Source organism: Ranitomeya variabilis, chromosome 7 (assembly GCF_051348905.1).
Source record: "Ranitomeya variabilis isolate aRanVar5 chromosome 7, aRanVar5.hap1, whole genome shotgun sequence".
Classification (NCBI taxonomy): Eukaryota; Metazoa; Chordata; class Amphibia; order Anura; family Dendrobatidae; genus Ranitomeya; species Ranitomeya variabilis.
In genome coordinates this window covers 206,216,718-206,232,889 of record NC_135238.1, presented here as the reverse complement: position 1 = coordinate 206,232,889, position 16,172 = coordinate 206,216,718, and the positions used below count along the sequence as shown (strand labels likewise).

Below are 16,172 nucleotides of genomic sequence, written 5' to 3'. Positions count from 1 at the left end.
CGGACCCGGGCCGGATGGTGCAGTCTTCGCTGTGTTCCCGCACACTTCTGCTTCCGTGAGCCCCTCACCTGCCTCAGGCTGCGGGGAGGACTGGCTGAACCTCGTCTTTGCAGCTCGCACGGTGTCTGTCCGCCGTCCGGCCTGAGGTGAGGACGTATTTAATGCATGCACACGTCGCTTCCTCCTGGTTGTGGCCGCGCATAAGCCGCGTATATCAGTCCTGCTGGGGGTAGAAGGTCCATAACTAACACTTTACTGCAGAACTACAAATCCCAGAATGCACCAGGGACACAAGTCATGGCTAATCAGCGCTAATTTCAAGAAACCTTTAATTCATTGGCGCAGATTAGTAGAACTACACGTCCCAGCATGCATTCCTAGCTATTAGTATTTACAGCTCCGGACTGGCATCCCTAGGTATGCTGCAGAGCAGGCAAGGCATGCTGGGACTTGTAGTTTTTGTGATGTTTAGAGCCACAGAGATGAAAATCAGCCAATTATTGCAGCAGGGAATGAACTTTCTGACTACTTCCCTGCAGGAAACTAGATGAGAAGTGCGGTAGTCAGAGGACGGCTTGTCATTTATAAGGATGGGAATGCAATCTGTCTTTGGCACTGATAGCAGCTATCTTTGGCAGGGTTGGTTGTCGGACCTCCGCTGATCGACCTTTCCAACCCGAGTGGACATCCCCTTTAAGGCATAACTTAGTAACCTGCTAAGGTTCCCTCATTCACAGCTCTCCGCCCCTGAACATACCTGTAAAAGAAGATGGGGGGGCTGTCTAGTGGCACCACTTATCTCTGGTCTTGTCCAGTGATTTAAGGGGGTCTTCTAGGGCCCTAAAGGGGGTGTCCAACATTGGGGCGATTTTTTATTTTTTTTTCTCTTGCGTGCATGGATTCGGGACTAAAAATTCTGTTTGCGATTGGGTTGCATTAAAAAAGTTTTGTCTTTTCCGAGCTGTTTGTTTCCCCGCACATTCAGTGTGGGTCACAAATCATCTGAGAGGACCTCAAAACAGTTACAGAATCACTGACTGACTCTCAGTTAGCTCATTCTGCAGCCAGCAATATATAGTGCAACGCAGAGTTTACAAAGGGAAAAATTCTATACAAAAAAAAACAACTAAAGTGTAACCAATGGCAAAAAAATGAATTTTAGCCCCAAATCCATGGATTTAATAAAAATAATATTGATGAACTATCCTTAGGTGCAGCTGCCGGACCTGCCAGGACCCCGGTGTCTTTCTGCGAGCAGGATATCCTTTACATAATTCGGTGAACTTTGCCAACAGCGACTATATGAATAAGACCCTAAGAGGGGCGAAACGTTATGTTCTTGTCTCCACACCATTTTCTGTCACTCTGCACCAATTCCTTATTCATGAATTGTGTTATTGCTGCATCAACACCTGTATAATAAAGTCTTTACAAGCATCTATCAAGAGTGCGGTGATAGAGTAATGTTCAATTACGGGGATTGCGATCCCATTCACCAGCACCTCGGATCTCAGCAAGAGTGCTCTCCACACTACCCGTCTATCCTTAGGAAAGGCTTTCAAAATCATAGCTGCCAGGTTATGACTCCCAGGACCCCCACCAAACTACAAATAAAAGGGGCTAGGTATGTTTTTCATTGTTTAAAGCCACAGCTCCATATACTTAGTTGTGGCTTGATCTGGTACTGCAGCACAGTCCTGTTCAACAGAATGACCAGCTGCAATACCAGGTGTGGCACCTTCCCAGGTAAACAATGAAGCATAATGGTGCCTGGAGTCAGGTCCCTACTAATAATATTAATGGCCTATCCGAAGGAGAAGTCATCAATAGTAAAGTGCTTCCAAAATGTGTAGCGGCCGCTAAGTACTGCAGATCAGCCCATACACTCCTGCATGCAAGCTGTTCTGCAGTATTTTCCAGCGGCTGCTACATCAGAGCTGTGATTACATCCATAAGACCTGATGTAATGGTTATTCTGGGAATAGTAGATATGTGTAATACATACTTTAGTACCTTATATAAAATAATGAGAAATCTTCACATCCAATATCTTTTTTTTTTTTTTTTTTTTTTTTGTCTTTCAAGTGGAGATCATGGGGGTCAAAGTGCAGCGTCCTCGTTGTTTTTTTGATATAACAATCAACAATGTACCAGGTAAGTGCCTTCTCCTTTATTATTCAAGAACTACAAGTCTTTTATAATGATGGTTCCTGTTGGGTAATCTTTCTTGACCAGCCTAGGTAAAGCCGTGTTTGGCATCCAGTACGTCTCTGAGGATATTTGTTAGACAAGGATGGTCTCGGAGATGACCTCTTATGATATGTGGTGTTTGGGGTGGTCTACTGTCCTGGTTCCAATATCCCTGGTAGAGAGGGAGTCGCAGGGTATTACATGGCTGCCACCCTGAAGACTGGTCATCATTGTAGCACAAAGATGGCTCGTCTGAGTAGCGGTGCGCATGTCTGAGCAATGCGGAATTCAAAGGTACGAATGTGTGACCACTAGAGATGGGGCCCATCGATTCATTCGGCCTGGTCAGTAATCTAAGAGCCGCCTCTTACCTGTGACGCCAGGCTCCAACCAATAAAAAAAAGAGGCGCAGATATTGGGATGCAACAGGCGGTTCTTGGGGCTTCCTTCCAGCTGTCGCAGATTACTGTCGTGGCCAATTCCAGTGACCGCTTTAGTTATTGACAGCAATTGTAGTGGTGGTCACACCCGCATAATGAGAGACACTGGGCCCCTGTTGTGATCGGTGGTAGTCCCAGTGTTTGGACTCCCATCGGTCATACATTGCTCTCCTTTCCTGTGTTGCATGGAAAACCCCTCTAAGGCAGGCATATATAAGAGACAACTTGGCTGTATCAGCACTGGCGTTGGGTGAGGCTTTCAGAAGAGCCATGAGGGCGTACGTTCGGCCGCCCCTTGCCTCAGTTACTTGCTTGGACTTCACTTTCCACGGAGGTCTGCCTGAGAGGTGAATGGGGGCTTGTCCTGTGTGAATGAGGAACGATACTGCCTATTGGTATGAGTGACCATGTATAACATTACTGACTGCTCCTCTGTCTTCCCTCACAGCTGGAAGAGTCATCTTCGAACTGTTTACAGACGTCTGTCCAAAAACGTGTGAAAATTTCCGATGTCTTTGCACAGGTGAGTGGATGCATCTTTGTGTAAGAAAGGGCTCGGGATCCACTGCTGAGCTGCATTACTGTAATCCCAATGTTTCCCTAAAACTGTATTCCTCTTCACTCTTCATCAACAACTTCTGAGGACGAGACCAAAGTAGTATGTCGGAGTTTTACCGTGACCCATGGCTGACTGTACGTCGCTGTGGACCCGTCTCATAAAGGGAGTATTCCTATCTCAGGCATTTATGGCAGGAGCAGACTATTATCCAAACTTCCACAGAAGTCTTTAGAAGGAACCTTGACTATGCGGCCACCACTGTAATTACAATGGCCACGAGATTGGGAACCCCATTCTCAAGGAACCCGCACCTATCGGACGTTTATGGCGACTCCTGAGACGTTGAGTGTTTTAATCTTGCTGTACCTGAAGGGTAAAATACGCCGTAGACATCTTTCCTACATTGTCCTACAGTCAAAACATTTAAAATGCCGGGATTTTATGTTAAATCCGTGTCTTCAACTCTTTCCTAGGTGAAAAGGGCATTGGGAAAACCACCCAGAAGCCGCTGTACTACAAAAGCTGCTTGTTTCACAGAGTGGTGAAGGATTTCATGATCCAGGGGGGAGACTTTACTGAAGGTAGACTTCTCTAAACTTTTCCCCATTTATTGGGGTCCTGTTTAAACTTTTCATTATGCTGAGCACAATTTTTCCCTTCAGGCAATGGACGAGGCGGAGAGTCTATATATGGAGGCTTTTTTGAAGGTATGTAAGAAACCCCCTGTGTAGTCTGCTCCTGCAGTCACCTGTTGCTGCTTTTCACACTTTTCTTGCTAATTTACTTTTCCTCCAGACGAGAACTTCACCGTTCAGCACACCAAGGAGTTCTTGCTGTCCATGGCCAATAGAGGCAAAGATACTAATGGTTCACAGTTTTTCATGTAAGTAGTTACTGATCATGCCCCACCGGCAAGCATGTGCAGACCAGGACTGGGCAAGTCGAACCTCCGACTCCACAGCCCTGGTGCAGACTTGGCATAATCGGCCGTTCTCCCCTCCTAGTTTTGGAGGACAAACCCTTTAATGGGCAGTAGGACATCGGCAGACTGTCTGTCTTATTTGGGCATTTACACATTACATATGGGCCTCCAGGCTTAGGACGTGCCTCGTTAGTCAGAGCAAATAATTGTTGCAAAGAGTCACTTATATAATGGGTAAGTCATGTCCTTTGGAGAAGATGAGTAAAACTATTTTCAGGACCCTGGTCTAGTGGCCACGTGAGTTGGCCTTGGCTACTAGATGGGGATGCCTGCAACCTTCATCCTACCTGCCAGGATCCCTGCAACCTTCCTCCTGCCTGCCAGGATCCCCAGTGCTTCTTCTCATTAGTAGGCCCAACGCAACATCATATTCACATCACGCCTCAGCAATGATGTCACACCAGGCGCACACAAATCAGAAGAAGATGCCGGCAGATAGGATGCGGTTTGCATCGCTCCTGTCAAAATAATGTGGCCGCTGGACCAAGGTCCTGTAGATCGAATCACTCATCTCTAATAACCCTATATTATGTGGTAACCTCTACAATGAAGTAATACCAGATCACTTCTGTAGATGCAGCTGCGGCCAAAGCCCTATCCTCAGGACACACTATGCAAAGAATAATCAGTTATGGGACTTTTGTTATCTGCAAATTAATGAAAACGATTTAAAAAAAAAATATTTTCTAATATCACATGATTGTATTTATCTTGATTGTTTGTTTTTCTTTCTCTTTTCCGTATACTCCTCCCTATCAGAACAACAAAGCCAACTCCTCATCTGGACGGGTAACTAGTTTTGCATTTTGCTTCTACTACGCAGTGTGTTGTCTTCTCTCTAAACTTGGCGACTGACTTCTGTCATTTATTTTTTTTCTTTACAGTCTTCATGTTGTTTTTGGACAATTAATATCTGGACAGGATGTGGTAAGAGAGATTGAAAATCAGAAAACAGATGCTTCCAGCAAGCCATCAACGGAAGTCAGGATCCAGAATTGTGGAGAACTCGTCCATGTTCAGAAGTCAAAATGTGAGAATGTATAATTATTATCCGCATTAACGGGATTCACACTGCGGAGTGTTTGGTTCCCAGATATTTTAAGACGCTGTGATAAATTTTGCATTATGTGCGGATTCTCATAAGGATCATGCAGAAAATAAATCCTAAACTGGCCCATCGGATACAACACTACTTGTCTAGAAGCATTGTTAGTACGGAACTCTTTTTGGATTGGATTAGTGCCCAAAAGTGTTATTTTTCAAGTAAAGTGGTTGCCCAGTAAAAACAAGTCATCACTTATCCACAGGTGAAAACTTATTGATCAGTGGGTCCGAATGCTGGAATCTGAACCCATTAGCAGAATGGGGAACTTTTATCTTTGTTAGACTGGTGCTGACCACCGCTACTTTAATTGCCTATAGGGGCTGCTGAGGGCTACCCAATCCAATAGACAATGAATAAAGTGGTGGTCATCAGATACCCAACTTCCATTTTGTAGCTAGGATAAAGTTGTACTGTCGGGGTTCTGCAAATTGGTGCCGATCCCAGTTGTCAGACCTCTGCCGATCAGTAAGTTATCACACCCTTTAATGTATACACCATTTTTCCAAATTGCAGTTTGATTAAAGGATGGGGGAGCAGATTATGGTTGAGATCAAGAGAGAAGTGGCTGCAATCAAATTCTGTAAAGATTCTGTTTTAGTGCAATGCAGGTGTCAATAGCAGGGACCTTTTGGAGGAAAAGAAAGTGGCTTTTTATGCAATATTAGCAGTACCTGTCACTACCCAGTGGGGAAGCAATCAGCTCTGGATAGACACTTTAATGATCTGGTCTCAGAATGACAACCGCTGTCCATATACTCTATGTCCGCTTGGGACTATGACCCAGGATTGCCACCAGAAGTCTTCCGTGACATTTACTGACAGATCAACACCAGGTTCTTCTTTTTGGAAAGGTTGTCCAGATAGGACAAAAAGCGTAAAATGACAGCAATTTAACTATGTAAATGAAGATATTGTATGAAAATAAGGGTTCTACAATAACAAGTATCTTATGTTTTAACCTTCCAACTTCATTAGCGAAGAAAGAGAAAAAAAGACACAAGTCTTCATCCAGCGACACCGACGGCTCCAGTGACACCGACTCTTCTAATTCATCTTCTGACTCTGGTGAAGAGGAGAAATCCAAGAAGAAAAAGAAGAAACATAAGAAAAATTCAAAGAAGCAAAAAAAGGAGAAGAAAAAACGGAAGAAGACTAAGAAGAGGTAATTCAGTGCTTGTGTATTGAGATCTGCCGGGGCATGTAAATGCATATAGCACAAATTTACTGCTAAGACCCCACCAGGAATCCCGTTCCCTCTGTTGCTTCTCAGCCACATGGGACTTTTTTAAGACTTAAAGGGGTTGTCCAAGCTTGGATCTTAAGTTTGCAGTCATTCTGTGTGACTGCTGACTTATGAATCCTCACGAAGCGCACTGTTAGAATTCTTTGGCACTGGGAATGGCAGTCACTTGGAATACAAGTGTGATTTGCATCCGACTGGACGTATCAGGCCTTGCTCAATTCACTTGAACCAGGCTGTGCATGTCTAGTTATAATGTAACCAAATGTATGCAAATCGCATACTTGAGGTCACGTGCCCACTTGCCCCCAGCACCAAAGAATCTTGACTATGCACACTACGCTGTGAGGATTCACAAATCTGTAGTCGCATACAATGACTGCAGACTTGAGCCCCAAGCCTGGACAACCCCTTTAAAAGATTTTTCTACTTTTATGACACCGCATCCCTGCTGATTAGTTGTATCCATCAGTGTCCGGATGTTAGCAGTGTATGGAGTGGAACTCCGCAGCGCCATCACGTGATTTAGTGGCTGCTGCACAGTACTGTAGATCAGCTCCTATTCAGATGTGGTGCTATTCTGCTCCGTATCCTGTTTATACCTGATAACTGCTGATCCATGGGGGTCCCGGATCTGCACCTATTTGATATTAGCAACCTATCCTATAGATCTGTCATCAATATACCATAGTAGTGGAAAACCTTTTGAAATGATGGAACATAGATGGAGTTAAAACAAACTAAAAGGAAGTGACAATTTTCTTATTTTCATATGTCTCCTTGGCTAAACTCTGTGGACCTTTAATTCACATATTGCAGCTGTTCGACATTATCCTCGTATTGCTGATTAACACGATTTGACTTTTTTTTTTACAGTTCTGAGAGTGAAAATGAAGATCAAGAACTACAGGTGACATCCACCGTCCGTCCAGAAGAGATCCCCACTGTGCCCGAAAACAAGTTTTTGATGCGAAAAAGCCCTGAAAGAGCTGAGGTGATGGAAGCACGAGTAAACAGAGAACGCGAGAGGGAAAGGTATGCGCCTCACTCGTCTACCTGCCCCCAATAAATACCCAATTTGCTAATTGTCTGAGCATCTGTGCTTTTATTACGATTTCGTGCAGGGGGGTGTCTTTTGGCAGAACCATATCGTGCCACTTACCTCTTGGCAAAATAAAGAGAAAAAATATAATAGTTGTAATTTACCATGAAAACATGTGGATCAGACCTGGCTTCCTTGCACTGCAATACATGTTTAGAATTTTGCCTGTTTAGTTAAACTTTACTTATAATATTTCTATAATGCTCCGATTTCTATGTTTTCATCTTCACAGTTCACTTTATCAGCGAAGACTCTTAGTGACGAGGTCTGGAAGGAAAATCAAGGGCAGAGGCCCAAGAGTACGCATTTCGTTTTTCTCTCTAATTGATTTGTACCTAATTCTCCCGTATTTATGTTCGTTGTTGATTGTGGAGATGTCTAAACTCCGCACATTACAGTCCCGCAATTCCCTAATGCAGTCTGCACTGAAAATGTACATCGGTGTATCGTGTCGGCTTCTTAGGGGGTTTCTGCTGTTTTTTGTTTTATTTTTTCCCTACAAATGGGTTTTAGGCTAGATCCACACTTTTCGGTAGGAGGCTTCTGTACCGCTTTCATCAATTCCCACCTGAATAAGCCCAGTCTGTAACCATTGTTTGTTTTTGTTTTTTTTAATAGCAGAAACCTAATTGGCTCCATTATAGTCAGTGACGTCCTTATGGGGCCGTTTTTGTTGGTCATGGTGCACATTAGTTTCAGACGAAATTATAGCCAGCGCTCGCATGTTCTTAAAAGAATTGCTTTATTGATCCAGTAGTATAAAAGACACAAAAAATGGTTGAACACAACAGCACAAAAATTAAATAGGCAGGAGAAAAATATCCGCTGCACTCCCAGGCAACGTATTTCAGACCTACATGGTTTGACAAAGGACAATTTTGGTCTGAAACATGTTGCCTGGGAGCGCAGCGGATATTTCTTTTCTGCCTATTTAATTGTTGTGCCTTTTTTTTATACCACTCAATCAATAAAGCAATTATGTAAAGTTTACATTTTGGTCTAACATGTTCTATTTAATTTTTAGCGCTACCGTACACCTTCAAGGTCTAGGTCTAGAGATCGTTTTAGGAGAAGTGAGACTCCTCCACACTGGAGACAGGAAATGCAAAGAACCCAGAGAATGAGATATTCGAGCGGAGAGCGCTGGATCAAGGGAGACAAGTACGTTGTACAGATACACGTGGCCATTACAGATTGGTCTGGTCCCGCAGTTGGACATTGAGCTCACGTGGTTTGCAGAAGGCAACCAAGATTCTATAATGCCAGCTGTGCACAAACCCTACGCGCCCCCTTTTTGTCACCACCTACCTAATAATATTACCATTGTTTGAAAGTATAGACTGTGTAGAGGTGCCAACACTTAACTTTGCATCTTCTTAAGAGGCAGAGCGTATTGGTGCTGTGTTTCGACAAGGCATGAGTTGTAATAAGTTCTGAAAATCTCCTGTTACCCATGATTAGAGTTGGTGAAAATCAATTTGCAGGACATGGTCCATTGGCCATATCAGTGGTCTTCAGCCGCTGGACGGGAGCCCTGAGAACTGCCTCCTATCTGACCGCATCTTGGATCTTGTTGCCTGATGCAACATCTTCGTTGTGTTGTGATGTCTATGTCAAGTCACGCCTGGCTGGTTAATCAAAAGAAAAGCCAAGAATGCCATTGAATAAGAGTTGGTACTTGTGGCTCCTATCTAGAAGCCACCGATCACTGATGTGGCCGATGGCCCCGGTCCTGCAAATCGTTTTGCATCAACTCTGCAACTCTTGGTGTGTGACATCCGAGCTATAAGCTTTAGAAAAGACTTCAAAATTTTCAGATTCCTGTTCATTGGGATGCCCCCTGTAGAAATAGCTTATCTTTACGGTACTTATTGCGCTTTTTCTTTTTTTTTTATATATATACAGAAGTGAATTAAATGACAAAGATGATCAGAAAAGTCCTGTTCGTGGAAGAGAGAGGAAAGAGTCCGGTCAACCAGAAGGTTCTGAGAGTCCGCACAAAAAAAGTGATCACAGGAAGAGAAGCAAAGACCGCAAGCCAAGCAGCAAGGACAGAGAGTCTAAGGATGTAGAAAATGAAGAAAAACAGGACAAGACCTCGCGGAGAAAAAGAACGTCAGAAAGGAGGAGTGAAAGCAAAGAGAATGTAAAAAATAGCCGACACGATAAGCAAAGCAGACGTGATGACAGGAGCCGTTCAAGAAGTAAGGAAAGGAGGCACGAGAGGGGAAAGGATAAAGAAAAGCACTCAAGTAACAAGGAAAAAGACAAAGAGAGGAACAGGAGTAAGGAGAGATCAAGGCACAGTACGTCAAAAAATGAGAGGGAGAGGAGTAAAAGTAAGGAAAGGGGCAGGAGTAAAAGTAAGGAAAGGGGCAGGAGCAAAGAGCGAGCTAAAAGCAAGGATCATCAGAAAAGCAAAGAGAGGCATGAAAAAGGCAAGAGCAAGGAGAGGGAATCTGAGAAGAAGCATAGATCTAGTAGTAAAACCAAGGAGCGGAGCAAAAGTAGAGAAGATGGTAGAAGAGCTCGCTCAAGAAGTAGGGACAATGACAGAACGAGGAGTGAAGACCACACTAAAAGCAAGGAAAAAGACACCAGGAGAAGAGGCCGCTCAAGATCCAAAGACCGAAAGGGAACTCCAGAGAAGTCCAGAGATAAAAGAAGCAGAAGTAGGGGAGGCTCAAAATCTTCTGATAGGGAGGTTAGTCAGAGCAAAAGCAAAGATTCCTCCAGAAGGGAAGACAGTAGCTCTCAGAAAAAGACCACAGAGCGGGAAAGCCATAAGAGAAGGCAGTCTCGTAGCAGCAGTCCGGACAGTAAGCGGGTCCGGAGGACGAGCCGAAATCATGTAAGTCCAGATTCCAATACACACAGTTCACACAAAGAAGACCGTTCATCCCACCGAAGGAGCCGAGACGAGGAGAAAAGAAGGTCTTCACATGACAAGGAGACGAGCAGAAAGTCCCGCAGTCGTGAGAGGAGTTCTCCCCAAACAAAAGAAGCAAAATTAAATAACCAATCAAGTCCTACAAGCATTGAAGAGAAAAGTGAAAAATGAAATATAAATCTACCGTTGGCCTGGAGGACATTCAGCTTTTTTTTTTTTTCTTTTTCTTTTAAAGCATACCTTTTAAGTTCTACATTTTTTTTTTTTTATATTTCTTGGTCTGGATCATTTGTATTCATGAGGTTTTTAGTAAACTTTCCCTGCCTGCCCTGAAAAAAAAAAAAAAAAAAAATTTTAGATGGAAAACTGTGTCAACCAAGGATGATTCTCAGTTTTGTTCTACTTCTTTTGTTCTGCTTTTTCCCTCGGTAATTTGGCGGCTGAAAGAGAAAAGTATATATTTTCTGTGGGAATATAAAATAGTGCATGTTCTATGATTAAACTGATCCTATTTGGCAATGCTTCATTACCAGTACTCCTATAGTACCGGTCACAGTAGTAGGACGGCACCGTGCATTAACTACCTAATGTTTCCTTATTGCAGAATTATGGCTTGGAGTTGCCCATGAGTAGTTTTTAATTTTGTATTTTTTTCCCTGCAGAAAGCAGGACTTCCATGCAACTAGCACTCATATGGAAAAGTTTGTTGCAAGTGATTTTGCAAAAACAATTCTTGCAATCCCCCCCTTATAGGTACATATTAAAAGTTGAAGATTTTCAGAACCCTGATCCTGCAGCCACATCAGTAATATGTAGCCGTCGGACCTCTCCCTACCTGCAGGTCTACGGACTACTGATGCGACCAGGCCCCAGTCATCATTGCAGACCAGAGAATAAAACGGGCTCCCCTGTTTTTCACCCCTAAAAAATGAAGTTGATTGCTCATGAATTTATGTGGCATGCCACGCCTGGGTTTAGATTTCCCCCCTAAAAAAAAAAAAAAAAAAAAAAAGCTTCACTTTGATGAATTTTGTTTTACGATCTTTATTTCTTTTTTCTTAATTGCTGGTGATATGTTTTTGTGAAGTATAAATCTTTTTGTTTTCTGTATCCAGTAATGTGTGTTCTTTATTACTGTACATAATCTGAATTAGCCGGTACCATTAAAGGTGAGACCTGCAGTCTTTTTTTTTTTTTTCCCCTGCCTCCCCCATAATCCAAAAAGTATCTTGTCAGTAAGCCTAACCGCACACTGCATCTGTGTATTGAGCCCTAAAGGTACCATTACACTAAACGACTTACCAACGATCACGACCAGCGATACGACCTGGCCATGATCGTTGGTAAGTGGTTGTGTGGTCGCTGGGGAGCTGTCACACAGACAGCTCTCTCCAGCGACCAACGATCAGGGGAACGACTTCGGCATCGTTGAAACTGTCTTCAACAATGCCGAAGTCCCCCTGCAGCACCCGGGTAACCTGGGTAAACATCAGCAGGGCCGCGCTTAGTAACCCGATATTTACCCTGGTTACCATTGTAAAAGTAAAAAAAAAAACAGTACATACTCACATTCTGATGTCTGTCACGTCCCCCGGCGTCCACAGGGTTACGCGCTGCTGCTCAGAGCTTCCTGCACTGAATGTGTCAGCGCCGGCAGTAAAGCAGAGCACAGCGGTGACGTCATCGCTGCAAAGTCGCTTAGTGTGAAGGTACCTTAAGTATATGTCTGGATATTTTCCCGGCAAATGCTGCAATGTCTCATAAGTCTCCATTCACTAGATGCAGGCCATACAAGTGGTCTTATGGCCCTTCATCTGGCTAGTATACATCTTCATACCTTTTCTGTACAGGAAAGCACAGTACGACAGTGGCTCTCTATGCTAATCCATACTGTGGCTGCAGTATGACAGTGGCAATAAGCAGTGTTGTGTACGTGGCCTCATTGGTGGCTACACACGACCAACCCCAGAGATTCCTTTGCAGAAATTAGGCCAGTATAATTTGCTATACTTTGCATCTATGATAGCAGACCACAAACTGTTTTTCTGATTTGCTAAACTAGTGAGATTTTTTTTTTTGCTTAATTTTCCAAAAAACAAGTCAATTGCTTAAAGCTGCAAGGTTTATTTTATTTTTTTTAGTGCTATGATTGATAGTTAATTACCTAGACATGGTAAATGGTACCAATATCGGCTGATGTAAGTGATTAACCGTATAAGAATGTTCCCATCTGGACTGGAAGGTTATATTGTTTTATGTATCTTGGGAAACACGCTGTTCTCATAATGCCCATATACTGGAGTCATGAAACTAGGATAGTCCACATCTAGACAACTACTCCCAGCTTAGCATAAAGCTTTAAAAGGGATATTGCCATCTCCCAGATCCTATCCCGATATGTAGTAGGTGTAATAATATTAGCAAATACCTCCAATTAGAAATGTAGTATAGTTCTTCTGATTTGCTATGTCACATACCCATGTGCAAGACATTGTAGTAGCTTAGATATCCATGGTGACGATCACTCATGTAATGAGTTGTTAGTGGTCGTAACCATGGATATGTAAGCTAATACAATGCTGTGCACATGGGGTAAGCTACATGGCTAATTAGAAGAACTATACTACATTTCTAATTGGAGGTCCTTGCTAGTATTATTATTACACCAACTACATATTGAAATGGGATCTATGAGATGGGAATATCCCTTTAACTCAGTCAGTTTTTGGCCGGATTCAAACAGCTGAGTTTTAAAAGTCCCTGTATGAATCACAATGTGCAGATTGATTTGTCAGTCCATACTGTGCCATAAGACTATCTAAACCAAGCCTTATTCCATTTACTTCTCACAAAGGTTCCTCGTTTAGCTACAACAGATCCTGTTGCTTGGCCTCTGCAGCCGAGGTTGCTTGGCCTCTGCAGCCGAGGTTGCTTGGCCTCTGCAGCCGAGGTTGCTTGGCCTCTGCAGCCGAGGTTGCTTGGCCTCTGCAGCTCCTACGGAACATGGGCATAGAAGATGCTAGGTTCTAGTGATCTGGCGAGCTTAAAAGTACTGCTTGCAATCTGCATGGCAGATAGGCAAGGAGTGCTGCATACCTTGCCTAAGAAACTGTCTGCTGCTGATAACTGCAGAGGTGGCCAGAAACCTAGACAACAAGCAGTAACCTATAAAATTAAAAATCCTTCCATTCTTGAGAACGGACCACATTTTTAATAAAGAGTGTATTGCAAAGTTACTTTTTTTTATACTAGCACTTTATCATGGTGTGGCAACCCCTTCAATTCCAATCGTTACTTACTAGACTTCGGTGTAGATTTCTTTTTTGTATATTATGATCTAAACTCTTCACTGTGAAAACTACAACTCCCAGGATCATGTTGAACATGTGGGGATGTTGTAATATTACAACAGCTTTGAGCGCACTTTGCGGACCATTGATCCCCAGGATTCCTTGTAATATTCTTTAAAAAAATAATAATTCAGTTAAGCTAATTCAGGATTTATTATACTTTATTTATAAGGACAATGGTAAAAAGTGATGTCAGGATTTTAGAATTCACCCTGCTTCTACTGGGGCATAATGCCTTTTCAAAAGGTAAAGCCGAGTCTCCTCTTCCCTTGTTGTACATCCCCAGAATCGTATATTTCCTTTATTTGCTGGGTGGTGTCATTATGATAAGCCGGTAACTGAACGCCGCTGGTGTCCTGCACTTGGTAGCTCGGTCGTATGCCTCCCCTGTTGGAGTACACCGGGCCATGTCCTCCTCCGGTGCCGGTGTGTGCGGCTTTCTTCAATGCCAGTGGATTTCCTCCGGCTTTGGTGACGGAATCAATCACCCGTTTGGCGTACTGCTGAAACATCTCCTCTTCCTTGGTTATCAGTGCTTCGTTCTTCCCGGCATACTCAAATGCTGCTTCTCTTTCTGCTTCTGCCACCATCTTCTTTTCAGCCTGATAAAAAAGATATTACAGAATGAACCATAGATTTAAAGGGACTGTCAGTACAAAATGACTGCTCAAACCAAGCACAGGGGCTCGGTGCTCCATGACGGGGCCAGTCCTTTTTATACACCTTGCCACCTACTTGTTTTCCATCTATCTCTTCCCCCGTCATCTTTGATTGACGGCTCTGACTTCCTAGAGCCAGAGAAGGGTAGAGATAGATGGAAAACAAGCAGGTGGGAAGGTGTATGTAAAATGATTGGCCATGCCATGAAGCACCGAGCACCTGTGCTTGGTTTGAACAGTCATTATGTGCTGACAGTCCCTTTAAAAAGAGATGTCAGTACAAAATGACTGCTCAAACCAAGCACAAGCTCTCTGTGCACCCCTGACTTGGCCAAATAGTTTAGTGCACCTACACATGTACTTATTTTCCATCTCTTGTTCTGTAAATGTAGAGCTGTCAAGGAAGAGTAGGTTGGAGATACGTAGGAAGGTAAAGCGCGCCTGTGGTTGGTTTGAACAGTCATTTTGTAATTATGTATGTTACTTTTTTTTTCTATAGGTATCCTCAAACATTTTGTAAAGCCTGGACACCATTGGGGGAAGAGGAATTTTATTTTTGCATGGCAGGGTATGTAAGAAAAAAAAAAAAAAAGTTGAAAATTTCTAATAAAGACTCCTTCAGGCCTCCATTTCTCAGTCGCCCGTGACAGCACACCAGAGAGAGGGGATCCGCCCTTCAGGGACAGGAAACCTACAGGATAAAAGGGCGGTACCTCTCCCCTGCATCAGTTTTGGTTTCCTGTCCCTGACGGGGAACCTTCTGGACGGTACCTGAGAAGAACCGTGAAGAAGCCTGGAAATCCGGAGCCGGCCAGTCCGAGTCCTGGCAGCGGGGAGGCCCCTGCCACGGCTGGTGCGGTGTCCGAAGCCGCCACGGCTACGACCGACGGGTCCTCAGCGTGAGCGGGGGGAAGCGCAGCCGCCACTCCGGATAGGTGTTGGGGCTCCCGGCATTCGGCCGCACTCAGGGCGCTGGCGTCTCCAAGATGGCGCCGCACCGGAGGTGATAGGACGACTTCCGGTTCGGGGGCAGCGCTGTAACCAAGGTGTACAAGATGGCGCTGCCCCGGAACCGGATTACTTCATTTCCGGGTCCCTGACTGCGCGCGCATGCGCAGTAGCATTTTTTGAAAAAAAAAAAAAAAGGTGAACGCTTCCTCATCGATGCAGCCACAGGGAGGGGTTAATAATGAGCGCTCTGCTTAAAAGATGGTGCACATAGGAGCTCCTTGCTGCATGCCGTCCCAGGGTAATATAGCCATGGAAGACAGCGATCAGCAGCTCCAGCCACCGCCGCAGCAGCAGCAGCGCCACCATCAACGACCGAAACCGGACGCGCAAAAGAAGCGAACCTCTGCGGGCACCCGGAGTTCTCGGTCTGGTAGCCATTCCACGCAACGTAGCAAGACTTCCAGCGTGGTGAATCAGCTACCATCCACGGATCTTTCTCTTCAAGATCCTACCCCTCCTCCAGAACCGGTACCTGTGGCTGCGTCTGATTGGTGAGTGATCTTCGTAAAAGCTCATTTTTTTGTAATTGGGGTCACTCTTCTCCTTTATCCTAGGCAAGGAAGAGAACGGCAAAAACAAAGCACAGAACCTGCCCATTGTGCGATAAAGAATTACCGCAATCTTGGGATAAAAAGTTATGTGAT

General features: G+C 44.1%; 2 protein-coding genes across 3 annotated transcripts in view; one reads left to right on the top strand and one right to left on the bottom strand.

Moving 5' to 3' along the window:
* Positions 1 to 7: 7 nt before the first annotated feature.
* On the top strand, positions 8 to 11,689 carry PPIG (peptidylprolyl isomerase G). Its single transcript, XM_077272759.1, has 13 exons — positions 8 to 146; positions 2,086 to 2,154; positions 3,079 to 3,153; positions 3,663 to 3,770; positions 3,852 to 3,896; positions 3,985 to 4,072; positions 4,931 to 4,960; positions 5,056 to 5,201; positions 6,252 to 6,438; positions 7,393 to 7,551; positions 7,851 to 7,917; positions 8,643 to 8,779; positions 9,524 to 11,689. The coding sequence occupies exons 2-13, from the start codon at positions 2,094 to 2,096 to the stop codon at positions 10,677 to 10,679; spliced, it is 2,259 nt and encodes a 752-aa protein (XP_077128874.1). The 5' UTR covers positions 8 to 146; positions 2,086 to 2,093; the 3' UTR covers positions 10,680 to 11,689.
* A 2,312-nt stretch (positions 11,690 to 14,001) lies between these two features.
* CFAP210 (cilia and flagella associated protein 210) overlaps positions 14,002 to 16,172 on the bottom strand; it is a 25,006-nt gene continuing 22,835 nt past the window's right edge. For both annotated transcript variants that reach the window (XM_077272753.1, XM_077272752.1), the window contains exon 9: positions 14,002 to 14,460. In XM_077272753.1, the coding sequence (XP_077128868.1) occupies positions 14,098 to 14,460 (363 nt within the window). In that variant the 3' untranslated portion in view covers positions 14,002 to 14,097. The remainder of the gene's footprint in view (positions 14,461 to 16,172) is intronic.